This window comes from Mustela nigripes, chromosome 15 (genome assembly GCF_022355385.1).
Source record: "Mustela nigripes isolate SB6536 chromosome 15, MUSNIG.SB6536, whole genome shotgun sequence".
Classification (NCBI taxonomy): Eukaryota; Metazoa; Chordata; class Mammalia; order Carnivora; family Mustelidae; genus Mustela; species Mustela nigripes.
In genome coordinates this window covers 22,805,859-22,827,039 of record NC_081571.1, presented here as the reverse complement: position 1 = coordinate 22,827,039, position 21,181 = coordinate 22,805,859, and the positions used below count along the sequence as shown (strand labels likewise).

The following is a 21,181-nucleotide window of genomic DNA, read 5'->3' as shown; positions in this document are numbered from 1 at the left end:
TTTTTTAAAAGTGGCTTCTTAATAGATATATAGTTGCTGTTTTTAGCAAATTGCATAGGTCCTACTTTAAAAAACAATTAGTGGAAACTGGTTGAAGTGTTTGAAAGCCTGCTTTAAATTGATAACCCTGTCTTTCTGTTTAATATTTCCCTGGGTTCCTCTGTGCCTGTTTATCTCATTCGTGACCTATGTCTTTGTACTCCGGTTATTTTTCAGATTCTTTTCTTTCCTCTGAAGTGATTAGCTTTTGGTTAAAGATTCAGGTAGAAAGATATGTCAATTATACTTCTCTTTAATTGAAGAAAAGTCAAGTTTGTCAACAGTTAAAATAATTTTTACTTTTAAATAGATGCTGGATTCCACTCTATGTTAACTAAATTGTATTTAAATAAAAAATATACATGTGCTGGATTTGTCATTTATGAAGGAAAAAAAATACTACAATGCCAAAATGTAAATTTATAGAGGCTAAAGAAAAGCAGTTCCATTGCAACAAATGAGTTCTAATTTTATTTTTTTTAGTTCAGACAATTCCAATGTGAAGAAAATAAATATTTCTTCATTTACAGAAATGTCATTCTTGACACTGAGGTGATAGTCCAGGAGGACACATGGAGGTGAAGCTAGTCCATGAAAGTAGCCCTTGCTAAGTCCGTTGGCCCAGTCTCTCTGTTTGCTTCTCTATGAAAAACCATGACTGATTCTTATTTTTCACTCCATAGGCTTCCAGAAACTTCAGCATCGTTGCCAAACCCTCCATCAAAGGTAAGGAGCTGTGACTAAGATATCTTTGGGGGACTTGGAAAAATAGTACATTTTTACCACATAGGTTTAGTGTGCTCTAGTCCATTTTAAAGCATACTAAATCCTCCTTGGGTGGAGTGATGTTGTGTGGATTAAAGGTTATAAGGAGCTCTTTATCAGTATTTTTTTATTTTTGTAGATTTGTAGATTTTGTAGATTTGAAGATTTTGTAGATTTTTTTTTGTAGTGCTGAGAAAACCAGGTAAGAGTTGATTGTACCAGATACCTACCTAAAGGTCTTATAGATACATAATTAAGATTCAGCCTTCTTGGGTTAGGCAGGTCCCGCAATTACCCTGATTAATCATCAGGAATACTCGATGGATAACTACAACTCATTTTGCCCGATCTAACTGTTATGGCCGCAGAGGCGAACAGAGCATAATTCTGCCGCACAAAGAATCCTTTGAGCAAGGATAGCCAAACTTTTTCTTTCTGTGCTAGGAATGATCAGCGCAACTTGTGTCTTGCAAAAAACCCTTCCTCTTCCAGATGTTCTCAAACTGCCACCCACAGCATCTTGGCCCCATGGGCCACAGCTTGTTTTTGTCTCCCAATGCAGAGAGCAGAGAAGCCAGTGGTAAACTGCACCTGATGGCAAACTGCAGCGTCCCTCAGTCCAGGCCTGATCTCAGACAAGTGAGCGCTGCTCAGAGACAGGGAAATAAATAAACGCGCACCAGCTCGTCCATGAGGCCATTCTCTTGCCAACAGAATAATGAATGCCTCGAGACTGGAAAGTGCATGTTGAAGAACTTTCCTCTCTCCCGGCCTTCAAGGTGGCCAACATGCTTGGATTTTTTTTTTTTTTTTTTTTTTTTTTCATGTCCTGTTTGGAGGTTGTGGCGGCTCTGAAAGCACTCATTACTTTGACTTATGAGAAGGACAGAAAATTTCAAGTGCGTCAGCCTTAGCGGTGGCCATTTTCAGCAGGCTGTCAAAGGAGCACCATCCTTTCCCTTTGGGAGGAATAGCGCTGGGCAGAGGTCAGCTGCTGTAGGGCCTAAGGTCCTTCTAGGTAAGACCCACGTTTCTTCCAGTCTGGTAGTTCATCTCTGACAGTAGCTCTGGAGGACAGAGGCATGCTTGCCTTGCTGGAACTAAGAAGATGGGCATATTTGTTCCTCTCTTACTTCTCTCCTTCCAGAAACAAAGCATCTTTCTTTTTCCCAAATATCTGTCTTCCTTAGTAACTTAGAGATCATTCGTGAAGGATCAAAGCCTGTTCTTGAAGGTTTGGCCTTTGACACCATCCAGGGTAATGCATTTCCTACATTTACTCTTAATCCGGTTTTCTGTTTGCCTATTTTAATTTCCAAACTTTAAATCGTTTGTGATGTCATAGTGTATGATTCAGATCAGGGGTCGGCAGACTTATCCTATAAAGGCCACATAGTGACAGTTGGAGGCCTCACAAGGCAGATGGTCTGTATCACAGCTCCTCAGCTCCACTGTGGGAGCGCAGAGACTGCCGCAGACAATTTCTGAACGGATGCGGGCAGTGGCGTTCTAGCCAAACTTCATTTATAAAAACAGGCGGCTGGCGGGGCTGGGCTGGCGGTTTGCCAAGCCCTGATCTAGATCTCACAGTCCTGCTTCTCCTAAACCTCAGCCTCATCTCCTGGGCTGCTTAGTTGCTATTCAAGGTCTCCCAGTCTGTGATGTCTGGCTGGGGCTCTAGTGTCTGGAGTGCAAACTGGACAGGTGATGTACCACGCTTTAAACAAGCTTAGGATAACATCTTCTGCCAGCCTTCTTGTCTGTGTCTGGGATTTGATCGATTTTTACAGTCATACAGTTGATGGTTTTCAGCAAATCCATTCCAGTGGCTATTAGGTGTCTTTGTATCTGTGTGTAAGATAGCATAAAGCTTGGCATCCTTAATATGTTTTGCATTACTTTCTTACTATCCCATGTTTGCCTGTGTCGACGCTCAGCCTCCAGCCCCCGCGCTCTTCCCTTGTTTGCATTTATCGCTGGCAGAGCTGAGTGCAGTCAGTGGACTGGAGATACTCTGGAGTTCCTTCCTGCAGATCATTTGTAAGAATAAGACCCATCCTGGCATTCATTCCTGTGGTGCTCTGCTCTTGGCTCTTCTCTTGCCAGAACTGTGTCCATTCAAAGTTGCAGCCTTTGTTACTGTCTTTCTGAGCCATTTTCTGTTTCTTCTGAAATAATCCCCCCAGACCTGTAGTGATTTGGTCTTTTTTTTTTTTTTTCCCCCTTTGGAAGTAGGCTCCGTGCCCAGCATGAAACCCAACACAGAGCCCAACGCGGGCTTTAAGCACACAACCCTGGGACAGAAACCTGAGCTGACATCAAGAGTCGGACTCTACATGCCCCTATTTGGTCTTTTAAATAAGAACAGTTCAAATAAGTGTAACAATTGTGATTCTTTCAAACATATTCAGCATGTGCTGTAACATTAGAAAAAGTTCAGTGCAGAGGCTGACCACAGTCATCTTTTTTGTGAGCACTGATTACCGGTATCCTGTTTGATACTATTAAAACACCTGAACAAGTCATCATCTCTGTATATGTGACACCTCTGTATACTTACAAAGAAGTACTTTTCGTCTTTAGCTCTTGTCTTGAACGTTTTTCATTTGACTTACCAGCAAAAAGTGACTATGCACAAGCATTTCTAGTGACATCTATAGTAGAACATTTTGCTACAGTGGATCACAAACCATCTTATAACTTTAAGCTTTTTGCAGTTTGAGACAGTTATAGCCTTCGTCGTTATGACCTGTGAGTTCCACTCTCCTGGCTGAAGATACTTTTCTAGTAAAAATATGCATCACCTAAACACCCTTTATTGATCTTAATTTTTAAGTAGAAACATATTCTTAAGAAAGTTGCTTATATACCTACTTTGCTGGTAGTAGTTCATTTGTGATAAACTAGTCTTTTTCTTTTGAAGATTCATTTGCTAGAGATTACTGTGTGCCCAAGAGAAAGTGTTGCCATATGATGTTCTATATTTCCAGGAGGTCCTCCCTGTTCCTTTACAGTGAAGAATTTCAAGACACGTTGTTTTATCCCTTTGGGTTTTTAGACATCTGCCATGGCATGTTTTAAAACTAACTCCACAGCTCTTAGTTTGGCAAACGCTGGGTTATGAAGAGGGAGGCCGGGAATAAATCTGCATTTCCTAGGGAAGATCCACATTGGGTCTTTCAACCCTGGTGTCTCCACAAAGAGCTTGAAGATCTGCAGAAATCCAAGTTGTGGTCACATGCAGTCAATTCTCTATGTTAAACATCAAGACTTACCTGCCCTGCTATGGGCCTTTTACATAGTAAATGTGTCACAGTTCCTTCCATAATGTCAACATTAAGGCCACAGTCTAGCTTTTGACAAGGCTCTCACATTCGTTGGTACAGAATGCCCTCGTGAAAGGTGAAAACATGAAGTAAAGGTGGACTTAGTTGTACTGGGCCTCATGGAAAGAGCTCTTGTCCAGAAATGGAGATCTCACGCCTCATCCTCTGCTAAGTGGGCTTAAGTCATTTGTTTACTCTCTCTGTGCTTCCTTCTCCTGCTGGCTGCTTGCCATGCAGGGTTGTCCCTGTGTGGACAAAATGAGATAATTGAATTGAAAGGAGGTAAGAACATGAAGCTATACAAAAATGGTAATAAGAGAATAATGTGCCTTATTCCTAAATGGACGTTACATCAGCCCAGAAGGTGACTGAAGTGGTGTTTCTGACTAGACTCCTGGCCCCTTTGGAGGGAATTTTTATCTTTGACTTATGTGCCCGCCTTCACCCCTTCAGACTGTCTGTAAGTCAGCAGTCTCCTAAATACCTCCCAGTCCCAGTACATACAAAATATGTGATCAGTACCGCTAGACGGCCCAACGGGCTAGGTCACGGACTCACCCTAGCATATCCCCCCATCACCGACACTGCTTCTCAGAAGGGATATGTGGCTTCTTTCCCCCCAGATAATTGACAAAATGCAGAGTAATTCCTTTGCAGGGTCTGCTGTTCCATTTGGCCTTCCATTTGGTCCAAATGGACCCCATTGTTTTTTAAAAAATGGATTGACATGTCAAGGTGACATTTGACATCACTTCACTGCTCTAACATTGCAGAAAGTAAAGTTATCTGATGAGCCCGTAGAAGCAAAAGAAGATTACACTAAGTTTAACAGGAAAGATTTGAAGACTGAAAAGGTATGTGTGTCCAGCCAGAGTGGCATATTCCTGGATTCAGTAGGTGGCCCTGAGGACATCCGGGAGTGATTTCATGCTTGATTCTGATGTTACAATTTTAACCACAAAGGACTGTGAACTTGCCTTTCTATGACTCAGTAATTAATTCAGAATTATGAATGACAATGAATATGTCATGCCAGGAAGATTTTTTCTGAATCAAGGCAAGGCACTATACTTAGCAAGAGCATGCCTACACTTTGCTGTGTATTCAGAGTTGGGGGGAACAGAGTGGGGGAGCTTCCACAGCTCATTTTCTGTCAACTCTACTGCCTGGAAGCTTCCCTGGACTTATAATGATGACAGGAATTATTAATAACCCTACCGTTCAGCAATCAGCCCAGCAAATATTTTTGTAACCTTTCTTACAAAGTTTTATCGAATACATACATTATAAAAATATATACAGCTTTTAAAATTGGCATTTTAATATATTTATAGTTTTAGGGTTTTGTCCTCTTCAGTTAGTAGTATATTGTGAAAATGTTCTCATGTGATTAGGCATTCTCTGACAGATTATTAATGGTTTCATGATATTCAATTCTTTGTGTTATTTTATTTCACTGTAGGGCACATAATTTATTTAGTCATTCCCCTGTTTTTGGACACTAGGTTATTTCTGCCTTTTTCATTCTTTGTTTTAATGAAGTGATAAACATTCTTATTTATAATCTGTATCTCTGATTATTTCATTACACACAATTTAGAACTAAGAGTAAGGGCTTAGAAAACATGAGCTCTTTCCATGATTATTGAGAGAATATATATGTGTGTGTATGTGTATGCTTATGATTTTATCTATATTGTATTATATATAATAATATATATGATTTTTTCATATATATTTTATCATATATAGTCACGTAAATGACTATATATATATATCATATATATAATCATATATATGATTGTATGTGTGTATACAGAATATATTTGTAAAATGCTTTCCAAAAATGTAGAAATTTGTATTTCCAACCATTATTGCTACAAGATTGCTCATCTTGCTTTCTTGACAACACTGAATATTGTTTTTATTCTTGAAAATTTTTGGCTGTCTGATTAGGGTACATTTCTTCGATGAGAAAGGTTAGTTGTTTTTCCAAATGCTTATTTGCCCGTTTGCATTTTTAGAAGTTGTCAGTTCATGTCCCTTGCCCATTTTTTTGTATTGGGATAGTGTTTTTCTTGTTGATTTTTAAGCGCTCATTCTAGATTAGGAATTATTAACACTTGATGACATATAGGGTACAAATAACTCTGTAATTTGTGTTTAGCCTTTCATTCGATTTTTTAAAGTTTTAAGTTTTTATGAAGATGAAATGTAGGAATTGTTTTTCCTTGTGACTTTCTCATTATTTTTATACTTAGACTTTGTCCATCCCAAGATAAATTCACTTCCTCTTAGATTTTAACAACATTCTCTCTCCTTAGCATTTAATTTTTTTTATAGATTTTATTCTTTGATCTATATGTAATTTATCTGGGCATGTGATGTCACGGGTATAATCCCAGCTGAGATTTGGCAAGATAGCCAATTATCTCCATGGCTTCCTAAGCAGGGACATTGAGTTTCTCTGCAAGTACTAATTCTGCCCCATCCTTGTAACTGTGGCTTTTTGTTACATTTACTTGGGCACAGCCCCAGGGAAATAGGGCTGGGCCAGGATGTGTCTGTTAAATACAGAGGATAACTGGTCACAAAGAGCCATCACTTCTCACCATTCAGCCAAAAAATAAACCTCCTAAGATGTAAGTGACAGAATGTGAGAAGCAAGATTTCAGGGATCATATACTGTGCCTGTAAAAGCTTCTTTGACAGTGACTTTGTCTCCCCGTTCTCAGGGAGACAGATGAGTTTTTCCCTTTGCTGAGTCCCATCAGGTTTGCTTCTGCTGGAGAAGGTGAGATGCACTGAAGCAGAGTCAGCAGCTGTTCACCTGCCGGCAGTGCTAGTTCAGGATATGGCACAAAACCAAACCAAAGCAAAACAAACAAACAAAACACAGGGACCAGGAATTTCAAAGGCAGAGTTACTTGGAGTCAGCTTTTTGGCAAGTATTTCTCTGTTGGAGGAAAACTGGGGCAGTCATCCTGCTGGTCCAGGATGCTCTTCGGTACGGGTTATTTTTTTAATATAATAGTGTTGTCCTTGGTTTCCCGTAGAGCCTATGAGTAAAATGCACCAGTCCATGGTGGTGAATTATTCATTGCGCAGAACCGCCAGGCTGGCATTCCTCTCTGACAGTTGCGTCTGTGTCAGCTCCTTTGTTGGTGTTATTGTACTTCATACACCCTCCAGAATTATCCCCGTAAAGTAAACCGTTGGCTGTAGCATTCCACTCCTTAGAAGGCGGCAGTTTGGTCTCCCGCCTCTTTTACTGGATTTTGTGTCTTAGGTCTGAATTGTGAATGGAAATCAGATTAACAATAAATAAATAAATTAATAATAATAATAATAACTCCCTTATGAAGCATGTTAGTAGCCAGTAGTTCTCTTCATGAACCTTGAGACATGCATGCACGGTCTTGTTTGATTTGCATGTACGATTTATAAAAGTTAGTTACATTTGTAATAATTCTTCTCTTATTTTCCTTAACAGAAAAATAGCAAAATGACTGCAGCTCAGAAGGCTTTGGCTAAAGTTGACAAGAGTGGAATGAAAAGTATTGATTCCTTTTTCGCTACAAAAAATAAAAAAAAAATTGGAGAGATCTGAAACTTTGGAAAATGAAATCTAGCCAAAATATTTGCCTGTTACATGTTCCATTTTTGTCCTTCCCCCATACCACTGTGCCTCCCGACCCTTAATTACCACCTTTTGAAAAAAAAAAAAAAGAGGGCAATTTTCAGAGTCAAACATTTCTTGGTATTTGGTTTTTGTGTTTCTGAACAAAATATGGGAAAGTCATTGTGTAACTTCATGGCTTGTAGCCTTCAGACTCTTGTTTGACATCATGAAAAGTAATCAAGTGAATAGAGTTAACCTCTCGCTAGCATCACAGTTTCCTCAATAAACTGGCGTGTGACAATATTTGAGTGTATGCCTGTTCTTTTAAGCCAGTCTGCCACATGGAAGTGACAACAATATGATTTTCAGCATACGGACAGAATCCGATAACCGCGATCAGAGAAACCACTACTTTTTCAAAGCCTTGAGTTTTTAGTGAATCTTCTGTTGAGTATTTTCTGCCCTATGAATCTGTGTTTGTTGTAGAAAATAGAGAAATGCATAATATTAAAATTGTAATCGCCCAACGTGACATTACCCAAAGATCATATGGCACGTGTTCTTGTAATAATTTTTTTATTATTATTATTGTTAATAATAATAATTTTATCTTCTTTCTTGGCAGCATCATTTTGTGAGCATTTTCCCAGGCTACTAAAGTATTCTTCATAAATATGCTTTTTTAGTGATGGTCCTTTTTTTAATTATTTGGATATGTGATTATTTAATGACCATGACCCTATTTTGAACATTTAAATTGCTTTCAAGTGTTCACTCTTTGAAGAATCAGATTACAAGTCAATGTTTGGTTTACAACTTTTATTGATCCCTTAGAATGGATTTTAGATGTGGGCTTCCCAGTTTATAACAGAATTGTCCAAATATGTATTTGTGGGTAGATCTTTTGTAGAAAGCATACAGGATCTTACACTTTAACACATGGTCGTTTCATTTGTTATCTTATTCACTGCCCCCTTGTTAACTTTGAATGTTAGCTTTGCAAATAAGTAGGGGGAAAGGCATTTTTATTGTCATTTTAATTCACATGTCCCCATTAGTAGTAATGGTGAACATTTTCACGTTTACTTAACCATTCATCATCTTCTAAAGAATTATCTGTGTATGTCCTCTGTTAAATTGTGGCAGTGTCAGTGTTTTTCTTATGGACTCTTAGAGATATTCTATAACTTAAAGACAGTTTTTGTCCACTGTGTTCATTGTAAATTTTTTCTTGGTCTACAAATTGTCTTCAATTTTGTGTATGATTTTTTTGGGTCATGCAGATGTTTTTGGTTTTTACGTAGATACACACATATATGTGTGTGTGTGTGTGTGTGTGTGTTTGTGTATGGTAACATACCACTATATAGAGAGAGATAGATACTTTATATCTATATCTATTATATATATATATTAACTTTTTCTTTACATTGATTTACATACATTTCCTTTGCAGGTAAGTTAACCAGTCACTTCTGATTTTTTAATAATTTTTTGTTTTATATTTAATTACTTAAATCATCTACAAAATTTATATTTAAATATGCTGTGAGATAAAGCTCTAATATGATTGTTTTCTTACTTGTTGATTTTTCCATTAGATCTCTACAATTATTTTGTCAGGGTTCAAGAGTAAGTTCCAATGGGATTTTTTATTGTGATTTTTGTTAGACACATAAATTATTTGGGTGAAAAACAGACATGTTTATAAAATTCCTTTTTGCTGTTTAGGAATATAGGATTTCTCTTTATTTGCTAAAATCCTAACCATACCTTCTGTTACTATTTTGCTTTTCATCTTCATATAGGTTCTAAATACTTCTTTTTAGGCATATATCTGGGTATTTTTGTCTAGTAATGAAATCTATTTTTTAGTCACATCTTCTAACTGGGTATTTTGTGGTAAACTTCTATATTTTTACATATTTATCTTTTAAATAACCAATTTACTAAACTATTAATTTAACTTTATTATATTCATATTGGGGTTTTGATACATAAGGTATGTAATCTTGGGAAAAAATGGGTGCAATTCTAATAGTTATACCTCTTTGATATCCTTTATATCCTTTTACATGGGTGATAATACCTGGAACAGTGTTGAAGAGTAGTAATAGTAGTCAATCGGTCTGATTTGTGATTTGATTAATGTATGTTACCATTAATTCTGACACTAGCTGTTGTTAATATGATAAAGAATATCTATTTTTGATGTTTCCTTTCATACTTTGTTTCCTTAAGGTTTTAATTAGTAATTGGTGTTGGTTGTTATCAAATATGTTTCTAGCACCTCTTGAGGTGATGAGGGGGTTTTTATCACTGTTGAACTGTACTTGAGTTCCATGATAAACCCTCCCTGACCTTGTATAAAGAATACCACAGTGTATGCTTCTGGGCTAGCTATGTCAAATCTAGCTGTTAATTTGTTTTTCTGGGCTTTTACTTAGAATTTTCTCTTCTGTATTCAAAAGCAATATTGCTATTAGGTTTTAGTGTTAGAATCGTGCTAACCTTCCCATTTTGACCAGTGTTCTGAAAGGAATAATTTTGCATAGGAACACTCTATTTTGGGGCCATATTTAAGAAAATGGTTAAACTGTTTAGCACTGAGACTTCGTTTTTGTTATCGTTACAGTCTTTAATCTGGAGAATTTCTCACCTGGTCTTTGTGTTACTTGACATTGACATTACTGAAGAGTACAGGCTAGTTACTTGGCAGAATGTTCCGCACTTTGAGTTTGCCTGATGTTTCGTCTTGACTAGATTCAAGCAATACCTTATGGGTACCTACAGAGGTAACGATGTGTCTTTCTCAGTGAACTGTCTCAGGAGCCCTAGTGTGACCCACTTCCAGTGACATTCACTTTCATTCACTTTGATACAGGTTTATCCACTGTAGAGTTACTACTTTTTTCTTTGTTATTAATAGGCAATTTGTGGGAAATTCTTGGGGACTTTTAAGTATGCTATTCCTTATCAAACATTCACCGACAAAGTTTAGAATCGACTGGTGATTTTTCTAACTCCTTCATTTTGTCTTTATTATTTCTTTCATATTTAGCTGACATTTTCTTTAAGAGGAATAGCTTTCTTTCTCTGCTTATTTATTCATTTATGAACTTATATCAGTATGGAATTGTAGATTTTGTATTTTGTCCAGTGGGTTCTTCTGTGCCAGGGTCTTCCAGGCGCTTGTCCTGTTTCTGCTCAAGCTGTAAATCAGCCTTTCTCCTAAACAGCCAAGGTTCCTTTTCATGGAGAATGATATTTAGAAACCAAAATCTAGGCACAGGATGTGCTCATTCCTTCTATCCATCAATGTGTGTAGTCTTTGTAGATTTCTCTCCTATTCCGAGTTTTGATCAGGAATGGATATGAATTTTGTCACGTATTTTTTCCTCATTTATTGAGATGCTCCTGTAGCTTTCCTTTAATAACATTGTCTTTTAATATGTGAAGTACAATGATTATTATTTTTTTTAAGATTTTTTTTTTTAATTTATTTATCAGAGAGAGAGAGGGCAAGAGCAAGCACAGGCAGACAGAATGGCAGACAGAGGCAGAGGGAGAAGCAGGCTCCCTGCCGAGCAAGGAGCCTGATGCAGGACTCGATCCCAGGACGCTGGGATCATGACCTGAGCCGAAGGCAGCTGCTTAACCAACTGAGCCACCCAGGCGTCCCTACAATGATTATTTTTGAAAGTTAAAATACCATTATATTCCTGGGATAAACCCTACTTGGTCTGTAGTGGATTATTCTTTTCATATACAGTATTGTGTTTTACTTCCTAATATTTTGTTAAGGGTTTTTATATCTCCATTCATGAAGAATGTTGGTCTGTGGTCTTCCTTACTTGTAATATTCTGTCTAGTTTTGGTATCAGAGCAAAACTGACCTTGGAAAATGAATTGAGAAATATCCTCTCATCACCTATTTTCTGAGTTTATATGAGATTAGTAATTGTTTCTTCCTTTTATATTGGACAGAATTCAACAGATAAAGCCATTTGGGCCTGGAATTTTCTTTCTAAGAATGTTTTTAATTACTAATTCAATTTCTGTAATAGAGATAGAGCTATTCTAATTTTCTTTTGCATGTGTATATGCCAGTTTTAGTTTAATTTATGTCTTTTAAGAAATGTCTTTGTTTCATCTGTGTTGTCAAATTTATTGGCATAACATTTCTCATATTTTTAGTATCTTTTTTATATCTGTGCATCTGTAGTCATTTCTTTTTTCATACCTTGTTGGTCATGTGTATCTTTTTTGTTTTCTTAGTTAACCTAGCTGAATATTTTTTAACTTCTTTGATACTGTCCGAGAATCATTGTCTTGTGGCTCATGTTATTTCTAATGAGACATCTGTGATACTTTTTGTATTTCTTCTACTTTATATTAAAGGGTGTCCCCTTTCCTCCTGGGCTTCTTTTAAGATTTTTTTTCTTTATCACTAGTTTTCAGCAAGTTGATTATGACATGTTGATGTGGTTTTCTTTGTGTTAACTTGTTTGTGGGTGTATTGAGCTTCTTGAATCTTTGAGTTTGTAATTTTCATCAAATTTGGAAAATTTCTGGCCAGTGTTTCTTTAAATATTTTTCTGCTTTTTTTCTTCTCACCCCCTCAGCTTCCAGGACTTCATTTACATGTATGTTAGACCACTTGATAATAATCCACCATCCTTTCACTGAGTTTCTGGATTTTGTTTTATTTTATGTTCATGTTAGACAGTTTTCTTGTATTTTCAAGTTTACTTTGTCTTGTAGTGTTTCATCTTCCATTAACCTTAGCTAGTGAATTTTTATTTCAAATAAGGGAATTTTCAATTCTAGATGCTCTATTTGGTTCTTTTTTATGTCTTTCCATTTGTCTCATTGTGTTTTCTTTAAATATTTTGTTATAGTTATAATAACTCCATAAATGTCTACTGGTTGCATCATCGCTGTCACTTCTGGGTCTCTTTCTCTTTTTTTTTTTTTTTTCTTTATTTTTTACTTCAAGATAATTTTAGACGTACAGGAAAGGTGCAAAAACAGTAGAGTTTCCATATACTTTTCACCCAGCTTCCTCTAATGTTAACACTTGACATAACCATAGTGATTATCAAGCCCAGGAAATTTACAATAATGCAATACTATTAACCAATCTACCACATTCTTGGAGTAGTACTGTTCTGAACTCTTTGCTCTACGTGTAAGTCCTTTAACCTCCACAACGGCTAGAGTCATAGGGTGGGCACCATAGCAGCCAGGATAGTGACAGCCAGCCCAAAGGGCTTGCTTAAATCCCTTGGCCCTTTGCTTCTCTTACTTACATCGTTTATCTTTTTGATTAATGTGCTTATATGGGGCAGGCTTCTAAAACTTTCTTCAATCTAGAAAACCGCTATGTACACACACCTCCATCATTTTCGTCAAACCATACATATTTCTGAAACGGATCTCAGATTACCAACATTCTTTTCTTTGTATGTCTGGTTTATCTTCAATTTAAATTTTCCCCATACTCTGGCTCTCGGGCTCTCTCATCTTTTCTTCATTTTCCATAGATTACATTACCTTGTAGTAAAAAGAAATGTGAAGAGCACAATTATCGGGAAGTACTGTCAAAGGCTGACCAAGTGCTTTGCAGGTTTTAAGCACTTTTCACATGAATTTATGTGATTACTCCTTCCAGAAACAGTATGGCACCATTGGTATTATTTCCCCATTTTACAGTTGAAAGCCCAAGGTCACACAGCTAATAAGGAGCTGAACCAGAAGGTCAGCTCAGGACCTCTGACTCCCAGACTCTCCACACCAAACTCCCTCTGCCCAGAGGAACTGACTTCCATTACACCTGGGAAGTCACGTCATCTGCTATTAAAGATGACCTAGCTTGACTAGACACCTGGAATCACATACGTCCTCCCAAATAGCCCTCTTTCCAGGACTAATCCAAGCTTTGGAGAGCACCAGAGTTAGATGCAGTCAGTCTCTTCGTGGAAGACAGAGAGCTCCTCCCGGTCCAGGATGGGAAGGGCACTAGCATTTTCTTAATGTCCTTGGAAGATGGCCACTGGCTTTGACTGTCTGAATAATAGCAAGAAATGACAAGATTTATACACCTTTCCTATGCTGGGATTCATATACTCTTCAGGGTCATTAGACTGACAAAGAGGTTCCCTACTTTATGTTTAATAGTCCTTTACGGTGTCTGCAGCAATCACTTACAGTAGCAACTCTGATCTTCACAACAAACCCCTGATGTAGACCAGAAAGGGGGTGTACCCCGTTCCATGCTGGTGAAAATAGGTGGCACGGACTGAAAGTGGCAGGCTCCACACTACCTTTTTACCCTCAAGCCCAGGATTCTTTCCTTTCTACTGACTGACCTAAGCTTCTTATTCATACCATTGTGTGTGTGGCTTTATGGCCATTTTCCCCTCACAAGTCTGTTTTAATTGTGAATTTTATTTTAAGGAAGGAAAAATCAGACTTACTGTGCTATATCATCTTGCTCTATTAAAAATGAATTCTGCTTGTCAATTTATCCTCAACAGTGATCGCCCAGAATTGAAGTAAAGCTACTCAGCTGGTGTATTTGCATGTCAGATCTTTAATTCAGCTGTCAGCCTTTTCACATTTACTGTACTTTTGTTAATGTTATTTTGATAGTCTCACATTAATCAAGCCTATTTGAGAGGGAGGGATCACCAAATATGATTTATAGAGGAACTGACTTCATAGATGTTCAAAGAATTGTTAACCTTACACATGTGTTTTAATCAGAATGTGTATACAAGTAAAGTTAGTCTTGTGATTTGTTCTTTTCTAAAGAAAAAAAGCCCAGGGACAAGCTCAGATTCATGAATCCCTTTAAGACTTTATACTGAGCACCTGCTACATGCCAAATGTTCTAGGCACTAGAAATGCAACTGTCAGTGTGGCCCACAAAAGCACCTGCCTTCAAGATGTTTCTGCTCTAGGAGTGCGGTGTGTGGGGAGGGGGGGTGTCTATGGAAAAGGCTGAGCAGAGGGTGACAGGGTTCTGCAGAGGCAGCTGGTTAGGGAAGGTCTGACCTCAACTCCTCCACATTATGGCATAGAAATATGATTTTCATCAACTTAAAAAAAATGTTTTTGAGAACATAATAGCTACAGAGTAAATTATGTTTGACCTTGTATACAGTCAGAAAGCTGCATGTCATCATTAAACACATTAAAGGCATTCTTTAGAGCAACGTTAGGGGCCACTAGTGGCACTACTGCTCCCAGCAAATCTACATTTATCTATTTTTTATACATTGGCCTCCTACTTTTTAGAGGAAAAAAAAAAAAAGCACCTGTCTTTCAAAATGAAAGAAAAAGGAAGTGAGTAGAAAGAGGGCTTAAGAATTATTCAACTTAGGGGCACCTGGGTGGCTCAGTGGGTTAAGCCGCTGCCTTCGGCTTGGGTCATGATCTCAGGGTCCTGGGATCAAGCCCCACATCGGGCTCTCTGCTCAGCAGGGAGCCTGCTTCTCCCACCCCCCTGCCTGCCTCTGCCTACTTGTGATCTCTCTCTGTCAAATGAATAAATAAAATCTTAAAAAAAGAATTATTCAACTTAAAACCTTGTTTTCATATGTTTCTTATATCTTTGGTTTTCTTCTGAAATGATGGTGTTCATTCCACAAATCTGGGTGATGTGAAGATTTTGTATTTCACTCCCTTTGCACAGTGGAAAGAAAATACGCTTCCTACCCATGCACGCTCCTCCAGGAGACTAATTATAGTCCCAAAATGAGCTCAGAAAGGGAGGCTGGCCAGGATGGGGACCCCACCCCTTACCTGAAGTCTTCCCTCAGAAGCAAAAGTGTAAGGTTGCTATTTCTCAGAACTAAAACAGCCCACCCTGCTTCTTTGTTCTAGAAGGTGCAGCTAGTGCTTGGGGTTTAAGGTGACTACTTCAGCTTGCCAGAATACAACATGTTTTCCTTTTCTCTCTAGGTGGCAGCACAAAGACAGAAAAGGGGCAAGTGACAGAGTGACAGCAAGTCCAACGCAAAGCCGGGCTGCTTCTTCTATAACTTAAGACACTCTCAAGGGGCTAAGATTTTTTCTTCTGTACCTTCTAGAAATTCTGCTTATGCCAAAAGGTGTGCTTTAAGGAAGTAACCAGTAAAGATTCACTTCTTTGATTAACACCACTAGTGCATGTGGGTAATGAATGGCCTTTTGTCCTTGAGGCCACTCTGTCATGAACTTGAATGCACCCCCAGAATGCCCAGAGTGTGAGAACTCAAGCCATGTCACCCCTCAGCCCTGGCCTATCTCCCATGGTACAGTACCATGGTTCTCATTTCAAAACAGTGGGAGAGGAAGGTACATGGTGAAATGGGGGTGATTTCTGAAACCTGACCCTGTTGACTTGTGTCCCCTCCTGGAGCTAGATGAGCGTGGGGTAGGTCTGTGTGCTGACTATCAAAACTTGATTCCACAGTAAAAACTCTTACGAGCCAACTTCCTACCCTGACATAAAAGAAAAAAGAAAAAGCCTGACTTTTCTTTACTCCTTATCAGTTTGGCAGCTACTAATTTAAAATGATACCTGGACATGTACGTTTTACAATCTGCTGGAGGTATAAACACTGATTCATTTTTTTTAAAGAAGTCTAGTATGTGTATGTGTGTGTGTGTTTTTAAGTAAGAGCATAAGACATGGGAAAGTTGCAAGTAGAGACCAAAAAGTAAGTTAGTGGGGAATTCTGATGCACAGTGTATACATTGGTGGGGAAAGGGGATGGTAGTGAAGAGATTTGTGCAAAAATACCCAGAGATTTGAGCTGGTGCATCCACATGACACACAAGAGGAGTAGGGTAGAACCCACTCAGTCATCTTCCTGCATTCGCTGCGGACCCAAACCTCTTCTTCCAGAAACGACTTTGTTCTGGTTCTCTAGTTCCAGCAGGTAAGTAGAACCTCATTCTGGAAAGTGCTCTGTGGTCTTTTCCACACCTCCTTTCACACAGAGAAATTTGCTTTAACATTGAAGACCTTTCAGTATTTCTGTAGTTGATACGTGAACCCTCCTCTTCAAAAACACAACTCAGAACCTGCTGTGGAAATCGGGTGTATGACAGGCTTCCAAGAGGGAGCGCTCAGCAGAAATCACCCGTTTGGACTCCAGGCCATTTGGGTAAGAACCAAGAGCCTGACACCGAGTGCAACATACAGTTGTGGAGTTAAGATCCTTTTCCGTCCTCTCCTTGCATCATCCCAAGCCCAGTCATTGGAGGCCGGTGTATATTTTGGCCCAAAACAACTGCCCATGCTAGAGATTTACTGTCAGGTGTGCTGTGCCTCCTTGTGCAAATCGGTTTGCCTCTCAGGACCTCATTTCAGGGCAGGAGAACCAGCTAACATGTTGGCTGTCCCTTATCTCTTTCTCCTCCAAAAAGACACTTCTGGGAAACCTCTGTGTGGGCACCATGTTCCCACAGGTATAAGGCTGCCCCAACTTCAGAAAGGCTTGTCGGAACAGTTCTGTCTTCCACTGACTCCACTGTCCAATTGTGTCTTTGGCCTATTGCTTCCTTTCTCTCTCTCTCTCTCCCTCCCTCCCCACTCCACCCCTCTACACACACACACACACACACACACACACACACACACACACAGACTTGCTCACTCACTGCCTCAAATGTAACCCACTCCTTAGTGACCAAAGCCACCGAATACTGGTGACACCTGAGTTGTCACAGGAAGCCCCACTCTCTTACCTGTGCCCCAACCTCATACTCCATTGGCCTCTGAACTTTAAAGAACTACTAATACTTTAAATTCAACACACCTAAATTATAAAAAAATCATGACTCTTTAAATCTTTACATAGTAATTCATGATATAGTCCCCCCCAAAAGTTAAAAAGACAAGCATAAAAATGAGCCCTACCCCTATCTTTGCCCAGGCCCCTCTAGGTACTGTTTCCTTGAACCTGAATCTGCTTCTTTTCTTAGTCATCCAATTTCCAAAGTTCAGTTTCTATCCTTTTTCTAGCTGGCAGCCCCCTACTTTCCATAAACTACTTTATTGTTTAACCTATATTGTATTATTAAATTGGTATATATTTATATATGCTATATGATATATGATTCTATTGATTCCTCCTTCAGAAATACTTCACAGGAAAACTAAAAGTAGATCAATAGCAGTAAGACCCCAGTCCTTTCAAAAAAGCCCATTCCTCTGCATGCCTGCTGCCACAGCATAAGGCTCTTTCCCACCTGGCCTGTGAGCAGCCTGCAGGCAGAGACCATATGGCCTGTGTCTCTAGTTTCCATGGAGCCACGGCCTCACATGTTTCACCCTCAGCATGTGGGTCACTGATACCCCAATAAAATGAGATACTCCTTCCTTGTAAGATGGTCAAGGACTTCTAGAAAACAGTCCTGCTTAGAGCCAGAGAAGATGAGGGAAATGGGCCACTGCTAGGAAGGATATTAAAAAAGGGCAACTTTGGGCTCCTGGGTGGCTCAGTGAGTTAAGCGGCTGCCTTTGGCTCAGGTCATGATCTCCGGGTCCTGGGATCGAGCCCCACATCGGGCTCTCTGCTCAGCGGGAAGCCTGCTTCCTCCTCTCTCTCTCTGCCTGCCTCTCTGCCTATTTGTGATCTCTCTCTGTCAAATAAATAAATAAAATCTTAAAAAAAAAAAAAAAGGGGGTAACTTCTGGAGGCCAAGTTGGGGAAAAATATATCAAAAGCCTTAAAATGCTGTAGTCTCTTTGCTTCAGCTATACCTACTGTTAGAAATATAGGAGATGACCAGGAATGTATGCAAAGATTTAGCTACACTCTGTGACCCCTCACAGGAAGCAGGGAGGGAGAGAGAGCTTAAGGAGACGGTACATGATTGCTCCCAACTCCACCGGTGTCTCTGTCCCTTGTGCTCTGGCTGTGTACCCTTAGTACACCACTGTAAGAAATCTAAGCTGTGAATCCAACTATTTGACAACTTCTCTGAGTCCTTACAGCAGATATTCAAACATGGGAGTTGTCTGCAGGACCCCTCAACTCACCATTGTGGGGACACAATGCATGGTACTTGACATTTATGAAGTGGTTTATTACCTATTTTTTAAGTTAAAGTGAAAACAACCTCAGAGAGCTGGAGTTAAATCTATCCTGTGAAAATTCTCCAAAGAACTAAGAAATATTACAATTGATTAACTAGATCCCCATGACACAAATAAAGAATGTACACTCTTCCTCAAAAAGCAGAATAAAAAATGATTCAGGAAATTTAATACAGTCAAAGCCAGTCAACCTTTTTTCTCAAGAAGAATTTTCTGCAGCTGAAGTTGGGGAGACACAGGGAGCAATGGCCTGGATGCAAGCTCCCTGGCTTTCCCCATCTCCTCTCTCCCCCACCCCAGGTTGGGTAATCCCATCACATAGGGTGACACACAGTATGGGCACCAGGGAAGGCTTCTCAACCTTGGCTGCACGTTGGGAGTCATCTGGAAGTTTTGAAAAAACACTCACGCTAGGGCCTCTCCCCTGCAAAGTCTGATAGAATTGGTCTGCAGTGTCTGGGCGCTGGGATTTCAAGGCGCAGCACCTCCCAACGCCCCCAGAGCCCTACCATTCCACGCTAGACCCTGCCTTTGAAAACTGTATTTCGCAAGGTCCAGGCTTCCACTCAAGGCCAATTTATTCTTATTTTCAAAGACTTCCTAAAACTCATTTCTGGTTTCCTAGCTCACAGCCAGTGGGCAGGCACACTAAGAAAAAACACCACCTTTTTATCTCAACAACATGAGAAGACGGGACCAGTTAGGACAAGCAGAAGAACTCAAAACCATAAAAATCAGGGTGATTTCAGAGTGGGTCCCTCCTACGAATATCCTGATGCCGTCATTCCTGAGAACGATGTGTTCAACCATGACCGCAGTCTGCACCAGCTCTCGGTACCACGCTCTGTTTTACACGCGTCGCTTGACATATATATGCTGAGGCCAATTAATTTTAATACGGATTTTGAATATTTGGCAAGAGCTCATTCTCAGTAATGAGCTGCATATGGTACCTACTGACTTGGGGAAGCCCCCTCTTCCTTCAAATGTAAGGCCATCCATTTGCCGTCTTTAAACTTTTCTCCAGGGAAGTACTGCAGGCTCAGAAGCCCATCAGCTGTTAACTGGCAGAGCTGTGAGCGATCCTAACTTTTCCAGCCCCTGGGCATGGCTGCTCAGGGAATCCAGGAGCAGCTCGAGGTCAGCTGGGTGACGGTAGCTTGCCCAGAGCCTGAAAGCCCGGTGGAGGTCTTCAGGTAGCCTGAAACTACATGGAAATGTAGTTTCACACGAGAAGAGCAGAGCCCCAGAAAGGGAGACATGGGGATTGCGGGGTGTCGAATGGCAGGAAATGTAGCTTCACAAAAATAAGAGAAGAGCCACAGAAAGAGAGCGTTGGGGATTGTGGGTGGGGGTGGGGGGGTTGGCGGAGGAGAGACCCGCAGGTGCCCCTGAACTGGAATGATTGGGATCCAGGTGGGCGTGGCCTGAGGCGAGGCGCCAGGAGGCGGAAGGGTCCGCCCCTTCCTCAGAAGGAGAAACAGGTGAGGTCGCAGGAGGATACAGTCTCGCTCCTAAGGGGTGTGAAGAATCTCTTCGGGATATCATTTCCCTTCTCCCGGCCTGGTGTCATGGCCGGAAGATGGCAGTGACAGGTTTCAAGATAATTTGTGGTTAGAGGGTGCGCTCCAAGGAGACACCCCAAAGACTAAGTGTCCTGCCAGGAGCAGCTGTGCAGAGGCCCTGGGGTCAGCAGGCCCAGGCAAGGCCCCAGGAAGACCCCATCTACCCAGGTGCGGAGAGGAAGTCTGCTTTCACAGCCCATCCTTCGGGTCTCAGTTGTCAACCAGCCCAGAGGTAAGAAATCATTAAATGGGCACTAATCATTTTACTACTCATTTATCTTCCCAGTGAATGCTTTTCAGCACAAGAGTTTACATTTCCAAAGAATAAAGACTCGTAAAAAGGGTGGTGGGGTTTATGGCTGCAGGAAACTGGCTCCCAGTTTGCTCTGCTGACAGGTTTATAAGACCAAGAAAGTTCATAAGGTAAAAAGAATTTCTAAGCAAATATATTTTTGGAAAATGAATTTTTAACTTTTTTTTCTTTTAACAAATATCAAGGTTATTTGCATTGATTTCATTAGTGAACAGTGAAAAACGGTTGAGATGCAGGGTTCAGTTTTTAAAACGTGATCAAAAGTACCAATGAGTTTTTTTGCTTGTTTTGTCTTGTTTTAAAAGATAAGCTCGGTAAAAGACGTGTTTTGTCCGTTTTAAAAATGGCTAATTTGCCTACAATTGTTTGATTAAAGTTTGAGTAAATGAATGCCCCTTTGTTTGGAGTATAGTTTCCAGAGCACTAGCCTGAACAGACAAAATGTAGTCACCGTAA

General features: G+C 39.8%; 1 protein-coding gene across 3 annotated transcripts in view; it reads left to right on the top strand.

The window, feature by feature from the left end:
• RNASEH2B (ribonuclease H2 subunit B) overlaps positions 1 to 15,917 on the top strand; it is a 63,953-nt gene extending 48,036 nt beyond the window's left edge. Inside the window, exons 9-11 of one of the 3 annotated variants that reach the window (XM_059377580.1) lie at positions 723 to 765; positions 4,904 to 4,984; positions 7,624 to 8,055. In XM_059377580.1, coding sequence (XP_059233563.1) covers positions 723 to 765; positions 4,904 to 4,984; positions 7,624 to 7,740 — 241 coding nt within the window. In that variant the 3' untranslated portion in view covers positions 7,741 to 8,055. Of the gene's footprint in view, positions 1 to 722; positions 766 to 4,903; positions 4,985 to 7,623; positions 8,056 to 15,720 lie in introns of those variants that run through there. The other 2 variants (XM_059377582.1, XM_059377581.1) reach the window with 2 other exon arrangements.
• The last annotated feature ends 5,264 nt before the right edge of the window (positions 15,918 to 21,181 follow it).